The following is a 26859-nucleotide window of genomic DNA, read 5'->3' as shown; positions in this document are numbered from 1 at the left end:
GAATCCCACATCAGTGGGGTACAGACAGGATTCCAGCTTTTTAGGCTGAAGAGAGAGGAAAGAGGCAACTAGTGGTTGCTCCTGGTTCTCTGATCTAATACACCCCCCATATCTGACTCCTGGGTTTTATTAAGACTAATTAGGATTATGATTCATCTTGTATCCAATTTTGGGGACATAAATTCACAAGGAAGCTGCTTGTTCGTGGCTTTGCAGCCACCAGCACACACTGGGGCTACACGTGGCGGCTCTCATACAAGTCACTGCTGCACCAGCTAGGTTTTCCTCCCCCTTTCCAAGGCCTCTGAACAAGTATGAGATTTTTTTTGTTGCAGCCTCTCTGTAGAAAACTGCACAGGTGCTTGGGCTCCAAATGCTGCTGGCATTAGCCTCTCACAACCAGCCAACTCTGTCTTTAGGTAGCTCCCATCTGCATGTGCTTCTTCCCACATTCTTTGAATGTTTTTCAGACAAGAGGATACCTCTAGTAGGTTGTGGGCTTTCCCTGGACCCCCTTCTTGGGATGCTGCCACACTAGGCCACTGCTTTGACATGTGCTCGGGCTTCTGCTGTTCCACACAGCCGCACACTCTGACATGTGCTCGGGCTTCTGCTGTTCTACGCAATAGCAGTCAGCTGCACACTTCACCATCACTACCACTATCAGCAGATTGGTCAGACAACTGGGAATTTTAAAAAGGGGGAGTTAGTTAAAAAAAACGGAGAGATGTTTTTCCCACTTAAAAAATGGGAAACACCATTACAATGGAAATTAGGGCTCTGTATGATTACACAATGGGTGCTTTAAAAGTGGAACAATTAAATGAAGGGATAATTAACTTAGATGGGATTTATGTAATGTCAATTATAAATATTGATGTGGGAGTGTTATATATCAATCTGTTGATTTCATTGGTTAAGCAATAAAGAAACTGCTTGGCCCTCATAGGTTAAAACATAGGTGGGAGGAGTAAACAGAACAGAATGCTGGGAGAAAGAAGCTGAATCAGAGAGTCGCCATGATTCTCCCACTCCAGGCAGACGCAGGTTAAGATCATTCCTGGTAAGCCAGCTCGTGGGCTACACAGATTATAAGAAATGGGCTAGTCCAGGTGCGAGAGTTAGCCGAGAAAAGGCTAGATATAATGGGCCAAGCGGTGTTTAAAAGAATACAGTTTTTCATGTAATTATTTCGGGGCATAAGCTAGAGCTAGCCATGTGGGCGGCCGGGTGCCAGGGACGCAGCTCCGCCGCTCCTATTTCAACAAAACATTATCAGTTTGGTTATTCTTCTTTTATCCCTAAAAAAGTTGGGTGATATGAGCGCCAAAATACGGGCCCTAGAAAAAGTTACTAAAGAAAATCATGCCATTTTGACTGATAAGTTACAAGCCTACAAGATATTCAGAGAAAGACAGAGGAATTTAAAGAAGAACCAACCTCTGTATTACATTATAAAACTAGAGAGGAACAGCCCAAGGTTTTCAAACAACCAATCTTAATTTATCCAGTCACCTTATAGGAATAACCACCAAGTGACAGGTATCCCCAAGACTGTGTAAGAACTGACTGGATTCCTATGGAAATGCTAGTTTTGAGGAGATTTAAGGAAGTGACAGTCTCACATGGTATGCATCCACCTTTTGTGAGACAGATGTTAAATTCATGGTCAACTTGTAACAGAATTGTCCCACAAGACTGGAAAGACTTGGTTATAGCAGTATTGGAGCCTAGTCTTCTATTACAGAGGAGGATGTGGTAGAAAGATGAGGCTAGAGGCATTGAAATTTCCCAAGATCAACATCTCGGAGAGGGCAATTACACTGATGTACAAATACAGTCTCTGTATTATGACCATACCTTGGCTCTATGCTGTATAGCTACTTTGAATGCTTGGGACAGAACTGACAAAGTTGGAAAAAGAACTGAATCATTTACTAAGTTATATAGGGCCCCAAAGAAACCTCCCCCCCCTTTTTTTATAACAAAGATTGACTTCAGCTGAAACAGAATGATACCAAATTCAGAAACTAGATAAACAATTATTGCATCTCTGGCTTTTGAAAATGCTAATTCAAAGGCAAAAGGATAATCAGGCTTTTAAAGGCAAGATGAACATCCATAGAGAAACAGTCCCACGATACAGTCAATATTGAATCTGATAACCATGATGATGTGATAACCAGGAGAGGTAATTCCCAATTCTTGAAGAAAAATCAAAATGTCAGGTGTTTTAATTGTGGCAAACAAAGCCACCTAAAAAGGATTGTAGGCAGGGCATCCTAGAAACAATGCTTTTTCTAAGGTTAATCCAAACAGAGGCATATCCCTTCTGGAGTATTCAGAAGGTGTGGCAAAGGCAGACATTGGACCAATGACTGCAAATCAACAAGGGACAGACAAGGAAACCCCTTGCCATTGAGAAATGCCTTGGGGAGCTCCTCGTAGGCCCCCACATGAAGCAATTAAAGGACCTAATGCCTATTATAAAAAAACCATACTGTTCTGGACGATAGAACAGTTTTTGAAGATAAAAAAAAGCAAATATTGGCAAAGTTCTACAAATGATCAATGATCAAAGTTAAAAAAACAAATAAATAACATTTTAACTGAAGGTCTTGTAGATACAGGTGCAGATTAACAATAACTGCACCAGAATCTTGGCATCTAAAATGGCCTCTTCTGGAGGTAAATATTCAGCTTTTAGGGATTGGAGCTTTATCTGAGGTAAACAAAATATGAGATGGGTCAAATATATAGGGTCAGACGGACAGAGAGGAAAATTTAAGCCATATGTGGCTAACATATCAATGAATTTATGGGGACGTGATTTGTTACAGCAATGGAATACTCAGAAAAACATCCCCAACCTAGAAACAAACCATAAATTAATGTATGCTTCTGGAAATTTTTTTTTTACTAGATATAAATAACAGTCACTGACCATTCAGGTTGTACAAGAACAGGGCACAAGAGAGCATGAAAGGTTTTCCCATCACTTGGCAACAAGTCAAGGACATTATAAGGAAATGTCCTATTTGTTCTTTATACAACCAAGCTCCACTACCTGCAGGAAGTAATCCAAAGGGTACTCAAATGAAATTTAGCAGATGAAATTGTTTCATTTTACAGAATTTGGAAAGTTAAAATATGCACACCATACCACAGATACATATTTAGGATTTCAATGGGCAACTGCTTTAAGTTCTGAAAAGGCTGATTCTGTAATCACACATTTGCTAGAATTTATGGCCATCATGGGTATAACTGTAAAAATTAAGACTGACAATGCTCCAACATGTTTCTCATAAAATGAAAGTTCTTTTTGCATATTACAATATAAACCTTAATACAGGTATACCACAGAATCCTACAGGGCAAACAGTTATAGAAAAGTTCAAATAGAACTCTAAAAGATATGCTTAATAAAAAGGAGTAATAAAGACCCCCCCGAAATAGATTACATAATGCTTTAACTTTCAAATTTTGAAATGCTAACGAGAGAGGAATGGCAGCTATTAAGAAACAATGGATAGTAGAGAAAACTACTACACTACCACACTAAGTCAGCCTGTCTATTTAAAGATGTGTTGCCCTTACAATGGAAACCAGGATATGTGTTACATTGGGGAAGAGATTTTGCCTTGTTTCCACAGGAGAAAAAAAAATCTGTGGATACCATCAAAATTGACAAAGATAGATTTGAACAAGAGACACCTCTTGATTAGAAGAGGTGATAGTTCATCAAACAGTATGGTCATTCAATCTAAACTAACTTATCAGTCTAACAAATGCCTCTCATTTGATCAGATTTAACTTGCTAAAAGGGAAACTCACCAAAGTTAGGATTGGGGAAGAGTTTTGTTTTTGTCTTTTCAGGAAATAAAGGCATCTAGCTAAGGAAACCGAAGAGCACTGGACAAATGAGACATCTGAAGAAAAAGGACAATCATCTAGAAAAAAATGTCTCAAGAAAAAGAGTAAACTGACCTATTGCTACATCACACGTCCAACAGGATAAATTTCATAAATCTTCCCAAATGTTTGTTTCTGATCTTTTTTATAGACATATGATAGTCCAGTATTTTTTGCATACAGTCCATATTAGCAAAGTTCTTTTCTGGGAACTAATTCTGTTCTCCAGGGTTAGGGTGCTGCAGATCTTCCATAGAGGTGTGGCCAAAGACCAAGAGATATTCTGGCTTCTCTGAATAAGCCTTTAGTCAACAAGCACCTAGATCATGCACAAATCTGTTATTTATGCAGAAAAAGTTGTAAGACAGACATTACAGCTGTTCCAACCCATGTTCCTATATGTTTATTAGACAAAAGGGCACCAGAGACTGAGAAAGCCACACTGAACAGGTCCTGTTTAATGTTTGCAGTAAAATACTTTTAAGTTACCTTTATTTATTGGAATGAGCACATGTATATGTCGGGGTCAGAGGACAACTTCCAGGACTTGGTTCTTGCATCCTACCATGTGGGTCACAGGGACTCAAGTCAGGTCCTCAGGTTCTAACAATGACCTAGAAGGCACACCTTGGAGTGTCAGTGACTGAGGAAGGAAGGTCCACCTGGAATGTGGTGGCACTGCTCCAGGGGCTAGAGAGCAGATTACACGTAGGGAAAAGGCCAGAGCACTAGCACATTCTTTACTGTGGTCCTGGCCTTCCTCCTCCATCATGGCTCTACCCGCACAGTGTGAGCAAAATGAACCATTCATTCCTGAAGTTGTTTTTGTCAGGGGCTCTGTCTGAGCAGCAAGAAAAAATTAAACACCACAGGTATAAAAATTAAGTTTCACAGGTATAAAAAGCTGTTTTTGGCAGGGAAGATACCTTAATGCTGCTGATGAGCAAGTCAAGTCATTTTTTTTTTGTTTTGAACAAAAAGGGGGAAAACTCTCTCTGCTTTGCTCTGTGTCTAGTGTGATGCCCAGAATGGTGGGGCTGGCACATAAAAGGCACTTAGTACATCATTCATTCCTAATGATGGCTTATGATACCGAGTAACTGAATAATTTGAATTCAGACTTGTTAATTCAAATACAGCAATGTAATGACATCCGAGAACCAGCTGCAGGAGGCTTACAGGTGTCACATCTAGACACAGACCTACTAATAACTTTATTTTCCAATGCTATCATGCTCCTGGAAAAAAAAGATGCCAACTTTTTGTTTTATTTTATTCTTACTCTCACTATGCTGCCCAGGTTGGTCCTGAATTTCTGGGTTCATGAAACCCTTCTACTCATTCTCCGGGGTAACCAGATGACAGATGTATGCTGCCAGCAGCCAGCTTGGGGTACATCTTTAAACCCCATGCCTCTTCCTAAGATTTTTAAGGCTCACATCTGGCAACTGGCCAAGACTATCTTATAGATGTGGTAGTATCTAAAAAAGTTCTAGATGTTGGTTCTCTTGAGGAGCAAAAGACCAAAAGACTCTATTCCTGGTGTGAAGAACCAAGTGGTGTTTGAGACTCTTGTTCCCACCTCAGTGAAGAACATCACTGTCTGCAACAGCAGCTCCCACTGTGACAAACACTGGCAAAACTGGGTGCTATCTGTGACCAGAATGCTGCAGGAGGACCTTCCACTCCTCAGCCAATAGTCACTGAAGTACGGGCCCACTGTGCTGTGGAGCAGGAGCGTCTTCCACTCCTTCAGTCAATAGCTGCTGAAATACCAGCCCACTGGGGCGTGGTCTATTTATCTTTAAAAAAGAGCGGCAAGCCTCAGCTCGCACTCTTGGTTCCCGTGCTTGATTCTGGCTCCTGCTCCAGCGACTAGGCTCCTTTCCTGACGGTTGGTGTTTTGTGAGTTTTACCCCCCAAAATAAATACCCCTTTAAATCCTAACTGGTGTGGGATTGTTTCGCACATTACCAGGACAAGCACTGTTTGCAGAGCATCTCACTATGTATTATATTTTCTCTCAGTTTGCTCTTCCTACAGAGTTCTTTTTTTTATTACTTTTATTTTATGGGTATGAGTATTTTGATTACATATATGTAAGTTATCACATAAACAAGGCACCCAGAGAACAGAAGAGAGCAGAGAATTCCCAGGATCTATAGTTATAGGTAGTTATGAGCAGACATGTGAGTTTTTGGCAACCAAACCTCGGTCTTCTGCAAGAACAACAGATGCTCTTAACCACTGAGTCATCTCTCTAACTTCCGCCACGTGAGAGTCCTAGGGATCAAAATCAGAATATAAGACCTGGCAGAAAGCACTTCTACCTGCTCAATCACCCTGCACATCCTCCTGGAAGAGCTTAAAAACAACATGCTGGGCATGGTGGAAAATGGCCTTAATCCCAGATCTCAGAAGGCAGAAGAGGCATCTCTGGTTATGTCTCAGGACAGTCAGAGCTACATAAAGACCTAGTCTCAAAACAGAACAGAACAGAACAAAATAAAACAACAAAACCAACCCCCCCAAACTCTACCTCAAGAAAAACAAAAACAAACTACAGCTACATTATCCCAACTCATCCCTAATCGAGCTTCCAGCAACAGCTTAACAGGAACAGAAAGAAGGCCCTGCTCTGCACCCATTCAGACAGTTAAGATCTGAGAAGAGCTGTCTCGGGAAACATGAGAGTTAAAGAGAACTGCTGAGAACTCACCAGTCTGCCCAAGGTTTACAATGTCATTATGACATTTCAACTGCTAGACTTGGTAGAAGCTTTGAATCTACTCAAAACCTTCCCCAAACTGAGTAAGACAACCATTCTAAAAGCTCACAGAAAACATTTTCACCAATACTAACTAACTTTGGAGTCCTAAAACTAGTATGATTTGTGTCCTAAGATCTGGGCACACAGACAAATGCCAGGGCCCTCATATAACAATGGCTGTGTAAGGCTACAGGATGGAGCATGGTCTTCAGAGGAAATCAAACTTGCCAACATCCTAAGCTTGGACTTGCCGCCTTTAGAACTGGGAGAAAATACATGTCCCATTCTTAAGCATTTAGCTTATGTTACTCTGTTATGGCATCCCTCATGAAAGACTATAAGAAATGACGAAGCACCTGAGATCATCAAAATGCAGGTGGTTGGTTACGAACTGCCCGCAGCAAATGCCCTCTATGCTGTCTGCATCTACAGAAAGGAACTGGAAAACCAAAGCAAAGAAGAAAACCAGCAGCCAATACAGATTAATCAGGGAGCCATGTGGGCCACTGTGACACAGAAGTTATAACTGGGTAAAATTTTGCCTGAGCCATGAGCACAAGTCACACAGAGCTAATGAGAACTAGAAATGAGAATTTTTGTCTAATCTGAATTGAGGTCCAAGCCAGAGTAAAACAGTCACTGCAACCAAGGACTTGGCATCAGGGACATAAATATCTTGGTAAGTCCTACACAGATCACATGATAAAACAGAACTATTAGCATACTGAATCAAATAATATATATTATTGTTTCTTCTTTACTTTTAAAAAGGTAGCTAGAATATATGATTACATTTATAGCTTATATTAAATCTCTTTCTTTTTTCTTTACTACTATTATTGTTGTCTCTGACCTTATTATGTAGCCCTGGTTGGCCTGGAACTTGTGGCGATCCTTCTAACTCTGCGTCCCAGGTGCTGGGATTACAACTGTACCCACACCCAGCTCACATTAAATTTCTTAACTGCTGAGCTGTCTCTCCAGCCCCTCACATTAAATTTCTAAGTAAACACTTTTCTAGACCATGAACCCAATGTATTTGGTGGCTTTCTATGCCAAATGTACAATTGACTCTTGAGTGGTGAGCCCATGAAATGAAGGCAAGGAGCACAAGAATGAACAGAGGGTATTATGTCTGAAATGACTAGTTTGCTGAACTTGCCTCTGCGAGAATATGAAGAAAGGAAAGAGGATAGAGAACAAGGAAAAGAAGGAGACAATGGAACAAACTTCATTTCTCTGTTTTCCTCTTTTTAGGAACAAGGGCATCACAAAGACATGTCTCTAGTGAAAGTACTAAAGGTAATTCCTTCCTTTGTAAGCATCTGTGTACATTTATTTAATTTCCGTAATTACCTTTACCTGGGACACTACACTTGACTTTGGTGCTTATCCACAACTCCTGCTCCTCCAAGGCTCGTGTCCTCACTCCTCTAGAGTGAGAGAATCAGGGACTTAGAGGCCTCCACGATCACTGGGAGACACAGCTGTGTTTCTCAAACCTAGGTCTGAAACTGCCACCTGGAATAATCCCACCAAGGATTCCATTCTGCTGCCACGGTTTTAGTCACCATGGCAACCAGAACGTGGCAATGCACTTGAGCTTTTGATCATTTTCTGAAAGTATTCAAAGCTTTTAAAAAACCATTATCCTCACTTCATGACTACCGTAACTACATGCGCGCACTACCATAAGCAAATCACCACTCATTTCACCCATTTCTTCCTCGCTGGACGGTTTTCTTACACAGTGAGCAGCAAGAAGAGCTAAGTACTACGTATATATTCCAGACAGGAGATTTACAAAGAAAACATTCTGTTCAGATTATTACAGCTGGAGAAACAAAAGGTCCTGATAAGTCAAATAAACATCGCATACAAGATGGAAAGGCATGTGCCCCCAGTGAAATGGTACACAGAAAAGCGTGAAGCCTTCCATGCATTGACAGGCACTTTTAGACTCAGTTTCTAAAGTGTAAAAATCCCCATAGCAGACAGCACCAGGGAGTTTCTGAGGTTCTACATTTTGTATCTTCACTCTGAGTTCAGGTCACACGAGTATGTTTGCTGGTTTTTTTTAATACTTGGGCTAGAAAGATGCTCAGCATTTGAGAGTATGAAGGGCTTTTATAGAGGACTGGAACTCAACTCCTACCACCCACACTGGATGGCTCACACTAGCCTGTAACTCCAGTTTCAGGGGAATCCAATGCCTCTGGTCTTCTATGACATTTGCACTTGTGTGCACAACCCCCCTCCCCCATACATAATTTAAAAAAATAAAATATACTAAAACCTTTTAAATTTGAATATAAAGACTCACTACAGCTGGGAGGAAGGCCCAGGGGCACAGCAAGTGACTACTATGTATGAAGGCCTGGGTTGCATCTCCAGCATGTGCTCCTCACACCCTCCTTCACAAGAAACACGTGAAAGAGAAAACACAAAGAAACCTAGCAGAAAGAGGAGCAGCAAGAGTGGAAGGAATGTCTGGCAGAATTAAGAGTTGACACCTTTGTACCTGGATGCCACTGGCCCCTCCCTGAGTGGAGTGCTGGCTGACTACCCATGTATTTCATATGTTCTACAGGCACTGGGATCTTGTTTTCCAATTAAACCAACACAAGTATAGAAGGAAGGAGACAATCAAAAAACTTCCTCAAGACAGCAAGACGTCTCATGGACCTGGCAATCTGAGTTTGATCCCCAGAACACACACAAAGGTGGTAGAAGAGAATCAATGAAAAACAACTTTCTCATTGTTAGCCCCCCCAAAATCTTATATATTGCAAATAAATGATCGAAACCAAACCAAAAGCATCAAAACTTGAAATAAGAAAATTTTTTAGTTTAGAAATTCAAAGAAGCCGGGCGATGGTGGCGCACGCCTTTAATCCCAGCACTCGGGAGGCAGAGACAGGCGGATCTCTGTGAGTTCGAGACCAGCCTGGTCTACAGAGCTAGTTCCAGGACAGGCTCCAAAGCCACAGAGAAACTCTGTCTCGAAAAAAACAAAAAAAAAAAAAAAAAGAAATTCAAAGAAGACAAAGTAAATAATCCTGAGAAGGTAACATTTCTCCACTCTGCCACCCTGGGAACCGCAAGGAAGACTTTGAACAGACAGAGAGTGTCCTTTCTAAGGGTTTTCCAACTAAGGTTCAATATTAAACAACAAATGGTTACATTTTACTAAATACAGAAAGCACACACATATATGGGATTTTATTTCACACAAAAATAATTTTCTTTTTCTTTTTTTTTTTTGGTAGTAGAGTCTTAACTAGTCTAGGCATTGGGCGCAGGAGACTGCCGCCTCAGCCTTCTGAGCAGCCAGATTATAGGCACTGTCCCAGTTTGCTTCCCATCGCTGTGAGGAAACACCACACTCTAAGAGTTTACCTTTCCCAGTCACATCCCTTAAGATGGGGGCCAGGGCAGGAACCGAAGCCAAGGCCAGGGAGGCACAGCCCTTGGTGGACTGGATTCTTCCACATTATTCATTAATTAATAAATTGCTCATCAGATTTGCCTACAGGAAATCTGACAAAGCATATTTTCAGTTGAAATTCCCTCTTAGATGACCCTAGCTTGTATCAGGTTGATAAAAAGCTAGTACAGGCATATACCACGATGCCTGTCTCAGAAAATTCATTGAACACAAAATTTTCATTTTAAAATAAAATAAACCAAAATATCATGTGGGGCCTGAAGACATGGCTCAGCTGGAAGAAAGCACTTGCTGCTCTTGCAGAGAACTCAGGTTTAGTTCCTAGCACCCAACCTCCTGTAACTCCAGTTCCAGAGGACCTGATGTCCTCTCTGCTGGCACTGCACACACACAAATTATAAACAAAACATTCATAGATTAAAAAAAAATAAAAAAAACCAAAAAAACTAAACATGCTCTCTCTCTCAGATTTTAAAATAACTATTTTTCTAATCTTAAAAAAAAACCCTGCTTTTGCAATTTTCTTTATTTTCGTAATTTAATCACACATAATGGACTTTTCATTACTATCTCTACTAAAATCTTTGTGAATCTGTGTATGTATGTGAGCCCACCCTCCCAACTGTGTGTGTGCATAATTGCCCAGATCAGCTTTGGCCACTGTTACTGAGGAGTTATCCACATTATTTTTTGAGACAGGGTCTCTCACTGACCTCAAGTTTCACCAAACTGGTCAGACTGGATGGTCGGGATCCCCAGGGATCCTCCCGTCTGTAGCTCCCCAGGCAAGGATAACAAGTATACACCACCACACTCAGTGATCCACCTCCTGAACTGTAAGCTTATAAGACAAGTGTTTTATCAGCTGAGCCCATCTACTTAGCCTTCTACTGAAATACTTTTAAAATTCCATGCTAAGAGCAACTTGATCGGGGGAGGGGGAGGGAAATGGGAGGCGGATGAGGGGGGGAGGCAGAAATCCTTAATAAATAAATTAAAAAAAAAATTCCATGCTAAAAGTTCCTAGGGGCTGGAAGGATGGCTCAGCAGTGGCTGCTCTACTAAAGGACCCAGTTTCTACTGCCAGCTTATATGGGAGCTTACGACCATCTGTCACTTCAGTTTCAGGGGATCTGATGCTTTTTCCTGGTGACGACAGACATGCAAGTGATGCACAGATAAATATGCAGGCAAAGTACATACTCGTAATAAATAAATAAAATAATCTGAATAATAAAAAGACAGTTCTAGATACAGATATGAAATAATAACTGCTAAATAATAATTCCTTCCTTCCTTTCATAACTGGGAAAATATACCTCAACAAAAGAATGCTAACCTAGCATGCACCAACCCTGGGTTTGATTCCCAACAATGCGGAGAATGCCAGCAGTAGAAAAGGGAAGTGGGCAGAGAATCAAAATACCAATATCTCTGTGAAGCAGAGGTTTAGGGGTACCTAGTAGGTGGCACAAGACCCAAGTGTTCACAGAAAATTGGACTTTATTTTTTACTTATTTATTTATTTTTGCACACATTAAAACATTTTCTGTTCCAGGACACCATCACCAGTATGAAGGGAATGAATGCATGGTGCAGAGGCACGCCGCTCACACAGTTCTGAGCTATGGCCAACACTCTGGAATACTTGCCTTCCCTCTTGAGAAAGCTGGTTGGGATATGTCTTTTAATACGAGTTCCCACAGGGTTCCCATTGACCTCAATGAGGACCACGTTGTTGAGTTAAACCCTGGGGTCATTCGGGAGCCAGGCAGGTGAAGTTCCACAATGAGTGCTTTCTTCTTCTGTCCCCTGATGGCCAGCAGAAACTGGTTGCCTACCTTGCTCACCCCACTCTTGTTATAGTAGACTTGGATGCATCGAGGAGGCCGATGGTATGGGGCGTTCCCCAGGGCACTATTGTCCACTACACGCACCCGAGTCATTTTCTGGATAGCACAGAGGCTCCTGGAGGTGCTGAAGCAGCGCTGGCGGAATGTTCTGCTGACATGGGCAAAAGAGCCCCAGAGCCCAGGAAGGTCAGCCATGGGATCTCAAGATGCAAAACCGTGTTGGCTCCCAGGGAATCTCAAGCCACGAACCCCGCTGGCCAGGCCCCGCCCGGCCCTTGGCGAAAATTTGGACTTTAATTAAGGCTTAAATTGAAGAGATTCATTCACACAAAACACTAAAATGAATCTTTGATAGATTTTTTTTTATCCACGGTTCAAGGTAAAATTTCAAAATTCACCATTATTAGTATTGTTAAAATTTAAGACATTACTTCATGAAGATACTACCCTGCATTCAGGAAGACTGAGTCTCAAAACCACACAATTGTGCTAGAGAGATAAGAGAGCACTGGCTATTCTTCCCAATAATCAGGGTTCAATTTCCAGCACCTGTGTGGTGGCTTAGGCCTGTCCATAACTCCAGCTCCAGAAGTTCCAGCACTTTCTTGTGACCTCTACAGACACTAAGCATGCATCCAGGCATGCATACAGAATACGTACATACACGCAGGCAAAACATTCATACACATAAAAAAAATAGAGTGCTTGAATCTAAATACCTTCATGGATAAAAACAGATGTCAATCAAATATGAGATGAAAAATGAACATAAGCCATCTATAAAAACAACAGAAAACATCTAACAAAAGAACTCTTCTCAACTTGAGTAAAACAAATACTTTTTGTCCTTCCTATTTGGACAGATTAGAGGGAACCACCTCCCCTGGAGCAAAAGTTAAGCACTGCCAAAGAACTGTTAAACACTTGTTTGGTTCCCAGCACCTACATGTTGGCTTACAACTGTCTTTAACTCCAGTTTTGATGCCTTCTTTTCCTCACCATGGGCACCAGGCTTATACATGATACACCTACTTACATACAGGCAAAACACTCATACATATAAATAAATCTAAACACTTTTAAAATAAAAAATATACCCATTAAGTCATTTAAATTTTAATAAGCCTTCATTTCTTACACCTACTTTAATATTTCATTTTTCCTTTAAATAAGCTAAGATGTTGGGCAATTCAGTGATTTGACTCTTGATAGATGTTAGAACGTTTTCTGGTGTCCCAGCTTGCTTAAGGGAAGCAACCAAGCTGTCCGGTGAACTATCTTCATACCAGCACTCTTTCTATATACTGGGACTACTGGTGGATAAACAGAGCTACAATTCTCCAACCTGACTGCCTGATGCTCTAAATCCCTCCTTTTTAAAACTGGGAACAATAGGCCCTGGGCCTGCCAGAAGAGCCCTCAGGCCTTAGAACTCAAAGTTGAGGACTGTCAGCACTGGAAGAATCTCTTTGCCTACTCATAATTCTTATCAATATAAAGCAAAAGACTATTGCCAGCTGACTGGATGAAAATTTTTTTCAGATTTATTTTTATTTGTGTATAACTGCCAAAAGGGCACTGAATCTTCTGGAGTTGGAGTTGCAGGCAGTTGTAAACTATCCAAGATGGGTACTAGGAACTGAACTTAGAGCCTCTGGAAAAGTTTCAAGTGCCTTAACCATATCTTCAACCCAACACATTTTTTTTTTCATCTAATAATAAACATTGCCAAAAAAAAAAAAAGAACTAAAGTTACTTTTTTTGTTTGTTCTGTTTTTGTTTGCTTTGTTTTTGAGGTAGGGTCTCATTTGTAGCTCAGACTTAACTGTGATTCTCCTACCTCAAGTCTCCCTAGTGCTGGGATTACAGGCATGGGCTTCCTCACCAAGCTGCAATTATACAGTGGTGTGTGTGTGTGTGTGTATTCAATATATGTAAAATAGGTCTGAATGCCTGATATACAGGATATATACATAATTTTCAGAAACTTACCATATATCAGTGAGAGGGAAAGCAGAACTAGAGAAAAGTTTAACACATCAAGAGTCTACTAACCTTAACCCATTGAACAGTTGCTTGGATTTATCCAAGAGATAACAGAAATCTGTGACTGTCTTCCTCTCTCCCTGGGGGATGTCATCTTCAGCACCTCCAGAGGACATGGTTTCTTTAAGAGCAAATTCAGTCCTGTAAGGAAACATGCTCATTTATGCAGCTGGTGAACAGAGGGTGGGAGGAGGCCCTAGTAACATCAGTTGAAGGCATTCCCCACCCCCTCAAGACAAGCAGAGAACTCCTTTAATTACTCCAATAATCAAAACATGCAAGACGTGCTAAAAAATAAACATTCTCACACTGGTAGTGTTAAGAAATGGCAGAAACATATGCAAAGCCATTTTTAATGTTCTTTTATCCAATAACTATAATTTGAATTCCTATTCTATTACAGGCATTTGGTCTGTTTAATAATCTAAAATACTGATCCTTTTAGCTACTTGCCCAATTTGAGTCTATAAATTTATCCTAGATGATAAATCCTTTGGGTGGGGTGGGGGGAAGGTGGGAAGAGTGGGAGGAGAGGAAAAGAGGGAACTGGGATTGGTATGTAAAATACAAAAGATTATTTAAAAAAATAAAGAAGATAATCCTTCACATCTCCATATTTTAACAATTAAAACCTAAAAACAATCTAATGAGCCCTATAATTGACCCAGGGAAGTATTTCACAGACTTCAAATCCCTGCACTTACTCTATGCCATGATTTCCACTCCACTTAAGGTGGAGGTGGGGACTGAGGTGATATCCCAGCAGGGAAAGTGCTTGCCACAAAAGCACAAGGACTTGAGGATGATGCCAGCATCCATACCAAGAGCTGAGCATGGTGGTGCAAACTTGTAACCCCAGAGGTAAGGAGTAAAAGACAGACAGGCAGAGCTGAGTTAGCTAGCTCTAAGTTCCACTGAGAGACCCTATTTCAAAAAATAAGGAGGACAGCACCTAACACACATGTGTACCAATACACAAATGAACACAAACATACGTATAGCATGTGTACACACACACTCTATACGGTGAGGCAATAAATATAAAAAGGATAAAAACTCTCTCATGCACAGAGGTCTATACTGAAACTATCCTTTTTGATAAATCCAGCAAAGGGGTTCAGTAAATAAAGAGCTTGCTGTCAAACCTGATGACCTGAGTTAGAGTGGAAGGAGAGAACAAAGTCCCGTAAATCCTCCAAACCCCTATCCACATAAAAAAATTAATCTACATTTCATTTAATACAAGCTATCTTCATATGTAGTCAATTATATTAACTAGCCATTTTTAAAAGGTAACCTATACTAAATTAAGACATACAACAAAATTTCTGGGATAGCCCAGCAAAATTTGGTCCCAGTGTCTTGACAAAAAGACAAGAGCAAACAAGGGCTAGAGATCAGAGCAAGAAGTTAGGTTAGAATTACTTTTTAAATAAAAAAGATTTAATATATATAATATATTAACTATATATTATATATTAATATCGATTATATTATATTAATATCTATTATATTACCTATATATTATATATTAACATATTAAAATTTGCATATGTGTGTGGGGGGTATGTACACATGAGTGCAGGTACGAAAGACCAGAGATATTGGATCTTCTGAAACCGAGTTACAGGTGACTGTGAGCTTAACTAGGTTCTAGAACCAAACTTGTGTCCTCTGGAAGTGCTCTTAACTGCTGAGCCATCTTTCTAGGCACTGGCAGAGTTATTCTAATGAACTTTTTCTCTCCAACATTATCTGGAACAGGCAAGAGTGGATGCAAGGCAGGAAAACTATCAGCAGACCCAGAATAGTCAAAAGTCTACTGGGTAACACAAAGGTGTCAGTGGAGACAGACAGTGGGAAAGTCCTATTTATTTGTCTATTATCTATCTATCTATCTATCTATCTACCTACCTACCTACCTACCTACCTACCTACCTACCTATCATCTGCTTTTCGAGACAGGTTTCTTTGTGTAGCTCAGGCTGTCCAGAACTAGCTCTCTAGAACAAGAGATCCATTTGCCTATGCCTCCCGGGTGCTGAGATTAAAAGTGTGCACCACCTCCTGGCATATTTTTAAATTGTCTATGTGTGTCTATGTGTCCATGTGAGTGTGTGCCATGTGTGTGGGTACAAGACATGTTGGATCCCCTGGAGCTGTAGTTACAGGTAGTTCAGCCTTCAATATGGATACGTGGAACTGAACTTGGTCTTCTGGAAGAGCAATACATGTTCTAACTGCTGAGCCATCTCTCCAGCCCTGAAGTTATTTAACATGCAATGTCAATACTGCTGGTTTTGCCTCTTACCATATTCTGTTACCCTACTGCTCTTCTCACTTCACAGACTAGAGAAAAGAGATTATGAATAGTTTCGTTCCTGAGAAGGGAGTTCCAAACCATAATATAAAAAGACTTTGACCCTAGTAAATCTCTCAACACATGCCTGCCACCAGACCCTTCATTTCCTAAGCACAGCAGACGAGGCATAAACCAAGCTGTAGCTTTCCTGACTCCATCTCATCTTCTCATCAGTGAGGTTGTTAACATCCACAAGACAGGAGGAAAGAAAAAGTAAATAGAATAAAGCTCACTAAGGGGAGAATATTAGAAACAAAGCAGGTAGAAATTGTTATTATAAAACAAATATAATCACTGAAATAATAAACTTTATAGACTGGTTGAAGAGTAAGATGGAGATTTTCAAAATAATTCATAATCCACAAATGTCAGCTTTAAGGTAGTAGGCCAAAAGTTGTTAGGAAGAGATGAAAAATGAGTCAAGGAATATAAGGACTACAGCGGCAAGAGAAATCAGCACCCATGGAATAGTGTGTACAGGCAGAAAGGCCGAACAAGGTAGAAGAAACAGCTGCAGAAATAATATATTTCTAGAATGAAAAAAAAATCTCAGATTGAAAAGACTAAGAATGTCCAACAAACCACAGAGGGGAGGGAGGGAGGGAGGGAGAGAGGGAGGGAAGAGAGAGAGAGAGAGAGAGAGAGAGAGAGAGAGAGAGAGAGAGAGAGAGAGAGAGAGAGAGAGAGAGAAGCTACCTTGAAATCTAGTCAGGCTTTTACTGTTCTCCGCAGTAGCAATAAGCCTCACATCTTCATCAACAATGTCAGTATACTTGGTAAGACAATTAGGAATTCTTAAAGGGAGAAATTACTTAAAAAAACTTTCCATTTACATTAAAAAATGGGAAAACCATTACAATGAAGGGATTGGGTCTCTGTATGATAATATGCTAGACAGTTTGAAAATGAAATGATTAAATGAGGATATCTAATTTAGATGGGCTTTATGTAATGTCATTTGTAAACATTATCAGCTTTGTCATTTTTGTCTTATCACTAAAAAACTTGCTTAATCTGAGTACTAAGATACTGGCCTTAGAAAAACTTAATAAAACATATAACAGATATTCAAACCTAGAAAGAAGAGTTTAATGGAGAGCCAATTTAAGCATTGCATTATAATAATAGAGAGGAACAGTCTAAAGTTTTCAGACAACTAACCTTAATATATCCAGTAACCTTATAGTAATTGCCAAATGGGCAGAGACTCTGTTACAGCTACCTGGACTCCTGAGCCAATGTTAGATTTAAGGAGATTCATGAAAGCAATAGCCTCATATGGTATGCATTCACTTTTTGTGAAGCAAAGTCAAACTTGTGGTCAATTTGTAATAGAATTATCCCTAAAGACGGGATAGCCTTAGTTAAGCTGCTTTAGAGCCTGGTCCACAAGTACAGTGGAGTACCTGGTTCAGAGAAGAGGCTAAGATTATTGAACAACAGAGTAAAGCTAGAGGTGGGGAAATCTCCCAAGAGCAAATTCTTGGAGAAGGAGAATGTGCTATTATAAAAAGGCAAGCTGTATATGATGACCACACCCCGGATTTATGCCACACAGCAGCTTTGAATGCTTAGGGCAAAATTGGAGAAACAGGAAAAAAATTGAGTCATTTACTAAAGTTATACAGGGCCCAAAGGAAGCCTTAATGGATTTCTTACAATTATTGACTTCAGCAGTAAACAGAATGATACCAAATTCAGAAGCTAGACAAATAACAATTCAATCTCTGACTTTTGAAAATGCCAATTCTCTACGCAAAAGGATAATGAGTTCATTAAAGGTACGATCAACAACTCTGGAGGAATGGATTCGAGAAACAGTTAATATTAAATCTCATGACCATGATGATGATAAGGGAGTCGATTTCTAAAGGTCTGAGAAAAAATTGAAATGTCAAATGTTACAATTGTGGCAAACAAGGTCACCTTAAAAGGGATTGTAGACAGGGAGTTCCTAGAAACAATGTTTTTCCTAACAATAATCCATACAGAGCGTTCCTCCCTTCTGGATTATGAGGAAGGTGTGGCAAAAGCAGACATTGGACTAAAGAATGTAGATTAACAAGGAATATTCATGGTAATCCTTTGTCACCAGGAAACCCCATGAGGAGCCTCTTGCAGAACCCTATGCCACATCTAGTATATTCCTGCCATTGTAGAGGAAAATTCCTTCTGAGAGCAATGAAAGAACATAATGTATATTGTAAGAAACCATACTGCTCTGAACAATAAAACAGCTATAAAAGACAGAACAAAAATTTCAGGAGAAAAAGTGTGTATTTTAGCAAACTTTTATAAATGAACAAAGACCAAAATAAAAAATATGAATAAATGAGTCATTGAAGGTAAACACAGGTGTGGATATTACAATAATTTCGATAAAATCTTAGCATCCAAATTGAGCTTTTTGGTTCATAAATGTTCAGTTTTGAAAAATGGGAACTTTATCACAGGCAAAGCAGAGCATAAGATGGGTAGAATGAATAGGGCCAGAAGGACAGAGAAGAATATTAAAACCATATGTAGCAAAGATAGCAATAAATTTATGGGGGTGTGATTTGTTACAGCAATGGAATACTCAGAAAAACATTCCCCCAATCTTAGAAACAAACCATAAATTAATGTATGTTTCTGGGTAAAATATTATAAGATATAAAGAATAGTCACTGACCATTCTGGTTGTACAAGAACAGGGTACAACAGCTGCTGATATTTCAAAGGCACCAACAACCCTATCTTTAATATAGTTCACAGACAACCTATATGGGTTAAGCAATGGCCTTTAACAAAAGAGAAACTGCAAGCTTTATAACATCAGGTACAGGAGCAACTAGATGCCCAGCATATTGAAAAATCAGTCAGCCTTCGAAATTCTCCTGTATTTGTTGTTTTAAGGAAATATGGAAATGGAGAACAGTGACAGATCTAAGAGCTGTAATAAGGCAAATCAGCCAATGGGATTTCTACAGTCTGGCATTCCTTTGCCTTCTCTACTGCCTAAAGGATGGCCTCTTAGAGTTATTGATTTAAAAGACTGTTTCTTCACTACACTTTTTTTTTTTTTGTTTTTCGAGACAGGGTTTCTCTGTGGTTTTGGAGCCTGTCCTGGAACTAGCTCTTGTAGACCAGGCTGGTCTCGAACTCACAGAGATCCACCTGCCTCTGCCTCCCGAGTGCTGGGATTAAAGGCGTGCGCCACCACCGCCCGGCTTCTTCACTACACTTTACACAGAAATATTTGCCTTCACAGTGCCTACTTATAATAATTCTCAGCCTGCAAAGAAATATCAATGGAAGATTCCCCACAGGGAATGTTAAATAGTCCACCCTGTGCCAATATTTTGTAAGTCAGCCATTGGAAATGGTACAGTTGCAATTTCCTGAATCTATAGTTTACCATTACATGGACGACATTTTGCTATCTGATTCAAATGTAGATACTTTAGAAAGAATGTTTGAAGAAGAAACTTTTGCCTTGCTGTAGATTACAAACTGCTCCTGAAAAAAAAATACAAAGAAAAGATTCTATTAATTATTTAGGTTATAAAAAAGACTTACAAAAAAATTAGACCTCAAAAGGTGCAACTTAGGAGACTGACTGAAGACTCCTAATGACTTCCAAAGATTTCTAGGAGACATTGTCCAACTGTGGCCCACTATTGGGATAAAACCTGATGAACTGATTACTTTAAATAAAATCTTAGGTGGTGACAAGGATTTAAATAGTTCCAGGACATTATCAGCTGAAGTTGAGAGAGAATTGACTTTGATTGAAGGCAAATTCTTTGAAATCCCATACATGTCTGCCAGGTACTCTAGCACAAGGTAATACAGAAATAGATCAACTATTGATTGGAAATGTGTTGAAGGTCTCAAAATTTCATAAAGAAGGCACGTATAGATAGTGTGGATCTGAATCTTAACTGTGTTTTGGTCATATTACCCTCCAAACATTCCCCTACAGGAATTTTAATGCAGAGGAAAGATATTATCTTAGAATGGATTTTTTTTTACCACATAAACCAAGTAAAAAAATCAAAAACTTATGTGGAAATGGTCTAGCAAGAATAGACCTAGCAGAAATTATAGTACCCTTTAATAAGGATGAAACTGTCAAATTAAGGGAAGAAAGTGAACCCTGGCAAAGAGTTTGTAGTAAAGTTTTGGGAGAGATTAACAACAACTATCCCAAAAGCAAGAGAATTCAAGGTATAAAGAGAACTAACTGGATCCTTCCTCTCATTGTATGAGACACACCAATAACTGGAGCCCATATATTCTATATTCTATACTGATGCAGAGAAATCTGGAAAGACAAGTTAAAAATCAGAGTATTTAAGTAAAGTGAATCAAAATCCATATGATTCTGTCCAAAAGTCAGAATTATATGCTATTCTCATGGCACTAAGGGATTTTAAGGAACTTCTCAACATAGTTACTGACTTGCAATATGCAGAACGAGTTGTTTTGCATATTGAAAGTGCAGAATTTATACCAGATGGTACAGAATTGACTTTATTATTTATTCAGTCATAAGATACAATCAGGAATAGGAATCATCCAATGTACATAACACATATATGATGCCATACAAGTCTGCCAGGTCTTCTAGCACAAGATAATGCAGGAATTGGTCAGTCATTGACTAGAAATGTTCTGGAGGCCTCAGAATTTCATAAAAACATCGTGTCAATAGCAAAGGTTTAAAAAAAGACTTTTGAATTATGTGGAAACAAGCCAAGGAAATTATAAGAAAATGTCCTGCTTGTTCTTTATATAACCAAGCACCACTACCTGCAGGAAGTACCCCAAAGGGTACTCAAAGAAAGGAAATCTGGCAGGTGGATGTGTTCCACTTTGCAGAATTTGAAAAACTAAAATATGTACACCACACCATTTATACCTATTGAGGTTTTCAATGCGCAACTGCTTTGAGTTTAGAAAAGGTTGGTTCAGTAATCCCACATTTATTAGAAGCTATGGACATCATGGGTATACCTGTACAAATAAAGAAAGACAGTGTTCCAGCATATGTCTCTAAGAAAATAAAAGTTTTTTGTTATTATAATATACAGCATATTACAGGTACACCACGCAATCCTACAGGACAGGCAATTATAGAAAGATCAAATTGAACTCTAAAGGATATGCTAAATAAACAGAAAGGAATGATAAATACCCCCAGAAATAGATTGTATAATGCTTTATTGATGGAGGAGGGTCATCTGTCTATGTGTTACTTTCATTGGTTAATAAAGAAACTGACTTGGCTTTTTGATAGGGCAGGATTTAGACAGGTGGAGTAGACAGAACAGAATTCTGGGAGGAAGAAAGCTGAGTCAAGCAGTCGCCATGATTCTCCGACCCCAGATGGATATAGGCTAGAATCCTTCCCGGTAAGCCACCACCTCATGGTGTTACACAGATTATTAGAAATGGGTTCATCAAAATGTGAGAGTTAGCCAATAAGAGGCTACAGATAACGGGCCAAGCAGTGTTTTATTTTTTATTTTTTTTATTTTTATTTTTTGGTTTAAACGGGCCAAGCAGTGTTTTAGTTTTCATATTTTTTTATTTTTTATTTTTGGTTTTTCGAGACAGGGTTTCTCTGTGGCTTTGGAGTCTGTCCTGGAACTAGCTGTTGTAGACCAGGCTGGTCTCGAACTCACATAGATTCACCTGCCTTTGCCTCCCAAGTGCTGGGATTAAAGGCGTGCACCACCACCGCCCGGCTCCAAGCAGTGTTTTAAAGAATACAATGTGTGTGTTGTTATTTCGGGGCATAAGCTAGCCAGGCGGCTGGGCGGCAGGAACGCAGACTGCCGTTCCTTTCTACACTTTATTAACTTTCAGTTTTCTAAATGCTAATGAGAAAGTAACAATAGCTATGGAGAGGCATTGGATAGTAGAAAAAACTACAGAATTACATCAGCCAAATACTTTAAAGATGTGTTGACCTCAGAATGGAAACCAGGACATGTGTTATTTTGCAGGGGGGGGGGGGGTTTGCTTTTGTTTCCAAGGAGAAGAAAAGCTATGGGTACCATCAAAATTGATAAAGATTCGATTTGAACAAGAGACACTCTTAATTAGAAAAGATGATAGTTCATCAAACAGCATGGCTGCTTACTCTAAACAAAACTATAAAATAAATGCTTTTTATTTGATTAGATATAGCTTGTCAAAAGAGAATCTCCCCAAAATTAGGGTTGGGAAACGGTTTTGTTTCTGTCATTTCAGGAGAATAAAGGTATTCAGCGAAGGAATCTGAAGACCACTGAACAAATGAGGCATCTGAAGAATAAAAGTGAAATCATCTAGAAAACATGTCTCAAGTAAAAGAGTAATTGGTCTATTGGTAAATCACACTTCCAACAGGATAAAATTTCATAACTCTTCCCAAACGTTTGTTTCTGCTATTCTCTATAGATATAGAAGGCAAATGGTCTTTTTGTAGCCCTAGACCAACTAAAGATTAAAGCTGACTATGAGTTGGAATACGGCTCTTCTTCTCTAAACCCAAGCAAGCTTATTAAAGAAAAATTCAAAAATCTCTGTCTCATGTCAGAAGAGCAATCTGATATGGGACAGAAGAAAAACAAATATTTAAGGACTATTTTATTGCCACTAATCTCATAATCCTTTGGTTTTATATTGACTCTTTAACAGCTTTTCTTAAGGTATAAAATGTATAAAATATGTATTTATATATCAAAAATATATATTAAACTTTTTGTCATGATATTAATGGTCATATAGAGTACCATCTAAATCTAGAGACGGTTTCATCTACCTTCCTGTACATGATTTCGAGCGTGAGTCTCTATCAGTTTTCTGTAGTGAACCTTGAGCACACCTAACAGCAACCTTTAAAGACTCCAAAACGATGATGGGGCACCACAACAAGGATTTCTTCAGGACTATGATAATACCACTAAGCTGAAAAACACTACCTAAAAATTGGCTTTTGAACCATAAACTGCTCAGAATAATTTTGAGATGGCTAGCTGAGATCATGCTCATCCAGCTTAACAGACTACTCTAGCCAGAACTTGAGAAAAGTCCTGCATTTCCCATTATGCAGAGACTGTTCAACAAATAACATACCAACCTCTCCCAGGACTTGACAATTAACCTCAATTTTTCTTTTCAGGATCCCCTAAAGATACTGTGGCCCCCAGACAGCAGAAAGTAAATTCAAGAATGTGATATCCACATTCCCAAGAGGTGGGGTGGGTGGTTTTGGTTGTTATGGGCATTTGTCCTTATTTAGGGAGTTGGTTACAAGTTGTTATTGGTATTGGTCAGGAGAAAAGCTAAACAAAGGAAATTAGATTCAAGGCTCTTGTTTTGAAAAGAAAAAAGGGGGATATAGATATGATAGGATACTAGGGTAGATTACTGAATCTACTTTGAAAAGAAAAATGGAGGATATAGGTATGATAGGATAAAAAGGCAGATTATTAAATCTACTTTTAAAAAGCAATTACAAATTTTAAATGCTTTACATTGTATTAAATTTTTGTATATTGTATATAAATTTTTCTATTGATACAAATTTGAGATTATAGAATATACTGTATATACATTTCTACTCTTGTTCAAGGTATTATACTTACAGAATTCATTTAACAATGTAGTGCAAATTTCTAGTCCTTGAAAATTATTAGTAAGAACTGTTTAGGATAATACAAAGTTGCAGGTTAGTAGTTAATCACCTATCATAATCAAACTTATAGTCATGTTAGGTATGCTTTCAAGGCCAAACAAAGATATATTTTAGATAGACAGGTCATTTCCAAACACTTCAGATATCTACAAAATATGATATTTAAGATGGTTTAATAATATGTTCTTTTTTTTTAAATGACAATGAGACATGTTTGCTCCTGGCAGCCCCAATCTTCTTTAGAGAAGATAATGGGCATTGAAGAAACTCCACATGGAGTTTACTTTCTTTGTGGGCAAAAGTAAGCCACCGGGCAAGAAAATGCCTCTGCCTTGACTGCTGACAGTATGCTGTCCTAATTGGACAAGCAGGACACAAAAGAGAATGACTGCCAAACATTGTCAAGACAAGATAGACAGCCTTCAGAATTCACAGAAAAGTCTTTTGAACACACTAAGCCTGTAGGCTGAAGATGGATGCCCCAATGTGGCAGAGGTAACTGTCCAGGCAGCCAGCTGTTTCTGGCATTTCTCACATTTTTTGGAAGCTTGTTTTGGAAGTCCTACTTACTCAGCTAATATTATTTCCTTCTTGGGTTTCTGGGGGTGTTGAAGACTAGCTAGTTATAATTTTCCTTGCTTATCAGACACAGAAAGCAAGTCATGATAGAAAGTAAATTAGGTACAAGATTTTGGACTCATCAAAATAGCATAGATATGGAGTACTTTCTCTAAATTTGTCAAATGCAAATGGACCAGGTACTGTTGATGTTTTTATTGCCTATATATATTGTATATAGTATTGTACTTGTTGTATATATATTTCTTATATTAGTTATAGCCTTCTTTTTAAATTTTAGACAAAAACATGTAAAAAAGTAGTATATTATTTGTTTTAATAAATCAGAAGATCGGAGAGTGAAACAGCCCCACTGGTCAGCCTTACTGACCAGGTAGTGGTGACGCACACCTTTATCCCAGCAGCCACACTAGTTAGCCATAGAAGTTGGGTGGTAGTGGTGCACACCTTTAATCCTGCACTAGAGAGAAATATAAAATGGGAAGAGATAGGCCTCAGCTCAGTCTCATTCTGAGGATTCGTGTAAGTTGGATCACCTTTCAGTCTGACGTAGAGGAAAGAGCCAGTGGCTGGCTGTTTTGCTTTTCTTATTTTCAGGATGAACTCCAATATCTGTCTTTGGGTTTTTATTATTCATGCTCCAAGATTCTAAAATTTTTACAACTGCCAGAAACCCTCTTCATTTCATTAGTGGTATTCTTATTTATGCAATTATTTAAAGCTATATAAATTAATCTTTCAATTAAGTTCTTTTTGTCTAAATAGGTAACAAATGGGGGGTTACTTTATATGTATGTGTACACATGTGACTTGTATGTATATGGACCCAGTGCATGTAAGCATGTAGAGATCAGAAGAGGAACTGGGTCACCTACAACCGGAGTTACTAAAAACTATGAGCTGCCACATGGGCACTGCGAACCAAACTCAGGTCCTCTGCAAGATCAGTAAAGGCTCTTAATCTCTGAGCCATTTCTCCATTACCAACAAGTAATAAGTGTGTAAATTTGAAACATTTCTTAAAAAGTATGTGTGTTTATGATCTATATGTGTGCGTGTGTGCTTGAGAATACTATGGCACATGTGTAGCGCCCTTCCTCTTCCATGTTTTTAGGCAGTGTCATTTTACTGTTCAATGGTACATCTACCAGATCGCTGTCACTAGAGCTTCGAGAAATTGTTTCCTACAATTGGGATTACAGATGCTTGCTGCCAAATCCTGCTTTACATAGAGAAAATGTACCTAGCAAAATCTTGCTTCAAATAAGCAAGCAAGCACATCCAGCTCTTCCTACATAAATATAACCAGGAACCAAAACCTGCTTTATGAACACTATAAAGGAAAGGGAAGGCAAAGCAAACACAAATCCAATGTTTACTCTCTGAAGGAGTTTTTTTTTTTTTAAAATTTTTAATGCCTAGCACTCAAAGGGAATATTTGGTCTACCTAAAGCAGTGGTTCTTAACCTGTGAGTTGTGACTCCTGAGGTGGGGGATGGAAGGGTTGAAAGACCCTTTTATAGGGGTCACATATCAAATATCCTGCATACCAGATACTTGCATTAGGATTCTTAACAATAGCAAAATTTTAGTTTTGAAGTCATGGTTGGGGGTCCCAGCTCGCCTTAGTACCAACAGTCAGAACAGCAGCAGCTGACAAATGTGACAAGGTCCCTGCCATCAGACTGCTCTCCTGTTCTCTCGCTGTCTGTCTCTCTTGTCCCTGTTTTTGGACAGCCTTTCTCACCCCCACAATAAATCTCTTGTGCGTGAGATCTGTTGTGTGGTGTGGTCTTTGTGGCATGCCTTAGTCCTGACAAGGTACTCATGTTGTCAAACCCCAACAACCACAGCAGATTTAAAGGGCCAGATTAAAGGAACTGCCTTTTCCTGATTTGTGCAAGGGACTGGTTAAGGTTCCTGAACCTCTTAAGATTATTCTTTTAATGCCGAGCAGTGGTGGTGCACGCCTTTAATCCCAGCACTCGGGAGGCAGAGGCAGGCAGATCTCTGTGAGTTTGAGGCCAGCCTGGTCTACAGAGCTAGTTCCAGGACAGGAACCAAAAAAAAAAAAAAAAGAGAGAATTCTTTTAAGATAGAATCTGTATCTACAGCTGTGGCTTGAATGAGAACAACCACCACAGGCTCATATCCTTGGTCCCCAGTTACCCGAACTGTTAGGGAACGTTTAAAGAGATATGGCCTTGTTGGGGGAAT

The 26859-nt window shown here is 39.3% G+C and overlaps 1 protein-coding gene and 1 pseudogene across 4 annotated transcripts in view; both read right to left on the bottom strand.

The window, feature by feature from the left end:
• Positions 1-26859, bottom strand: part of Scai (suppressor of cancer cell invasion) — a 151626-nt gene that overhangs the window by 60516 nt on the left and 64251 nt on the right. For 3 of the 4 annotated variants that reach the window (XM_075986042.1, XM_075986043.1, XM_075986046.1), the window contains exon 3: positions 14042-14173. The exons of the other annotated variant lie outside the window; for it this stretch is intronic. In XM_075986042.1, the coding sequence (XP_075842157.1) occupies positions 14042-14173 (132 nt within the window). The remainder of the gene's footprint in view (positions 1-14041; positions 14174-26859) is intronic. 4 annotated transcript variants of the gene reach the window in all.
• LOC142856685 (large ribosomal subunit protein uL14m pseudogene) lies at positions 485-12236 on the bottom strand (annotated as a pseudogene).

The sequence above is a fragment of the Microtus pennsylvanicus genome, chromosome 9 (genome assembly GCF_037038515.1).
Source record: "Microtus pennsylvanicus isolate mMicPen1 chromosome 9, mMicPen1.hap1, whole genome shotgun sequence".
Taxonomy (NCBI): Eukaryota; Metazoa; Chordata; class Mammalia; order Rodentia; family Cricetidae; genus Microtus; species Microtus pennsylvanicus.
This window is presented reverse-complemented; position numbering and strand designations above follow the sequence as displayed.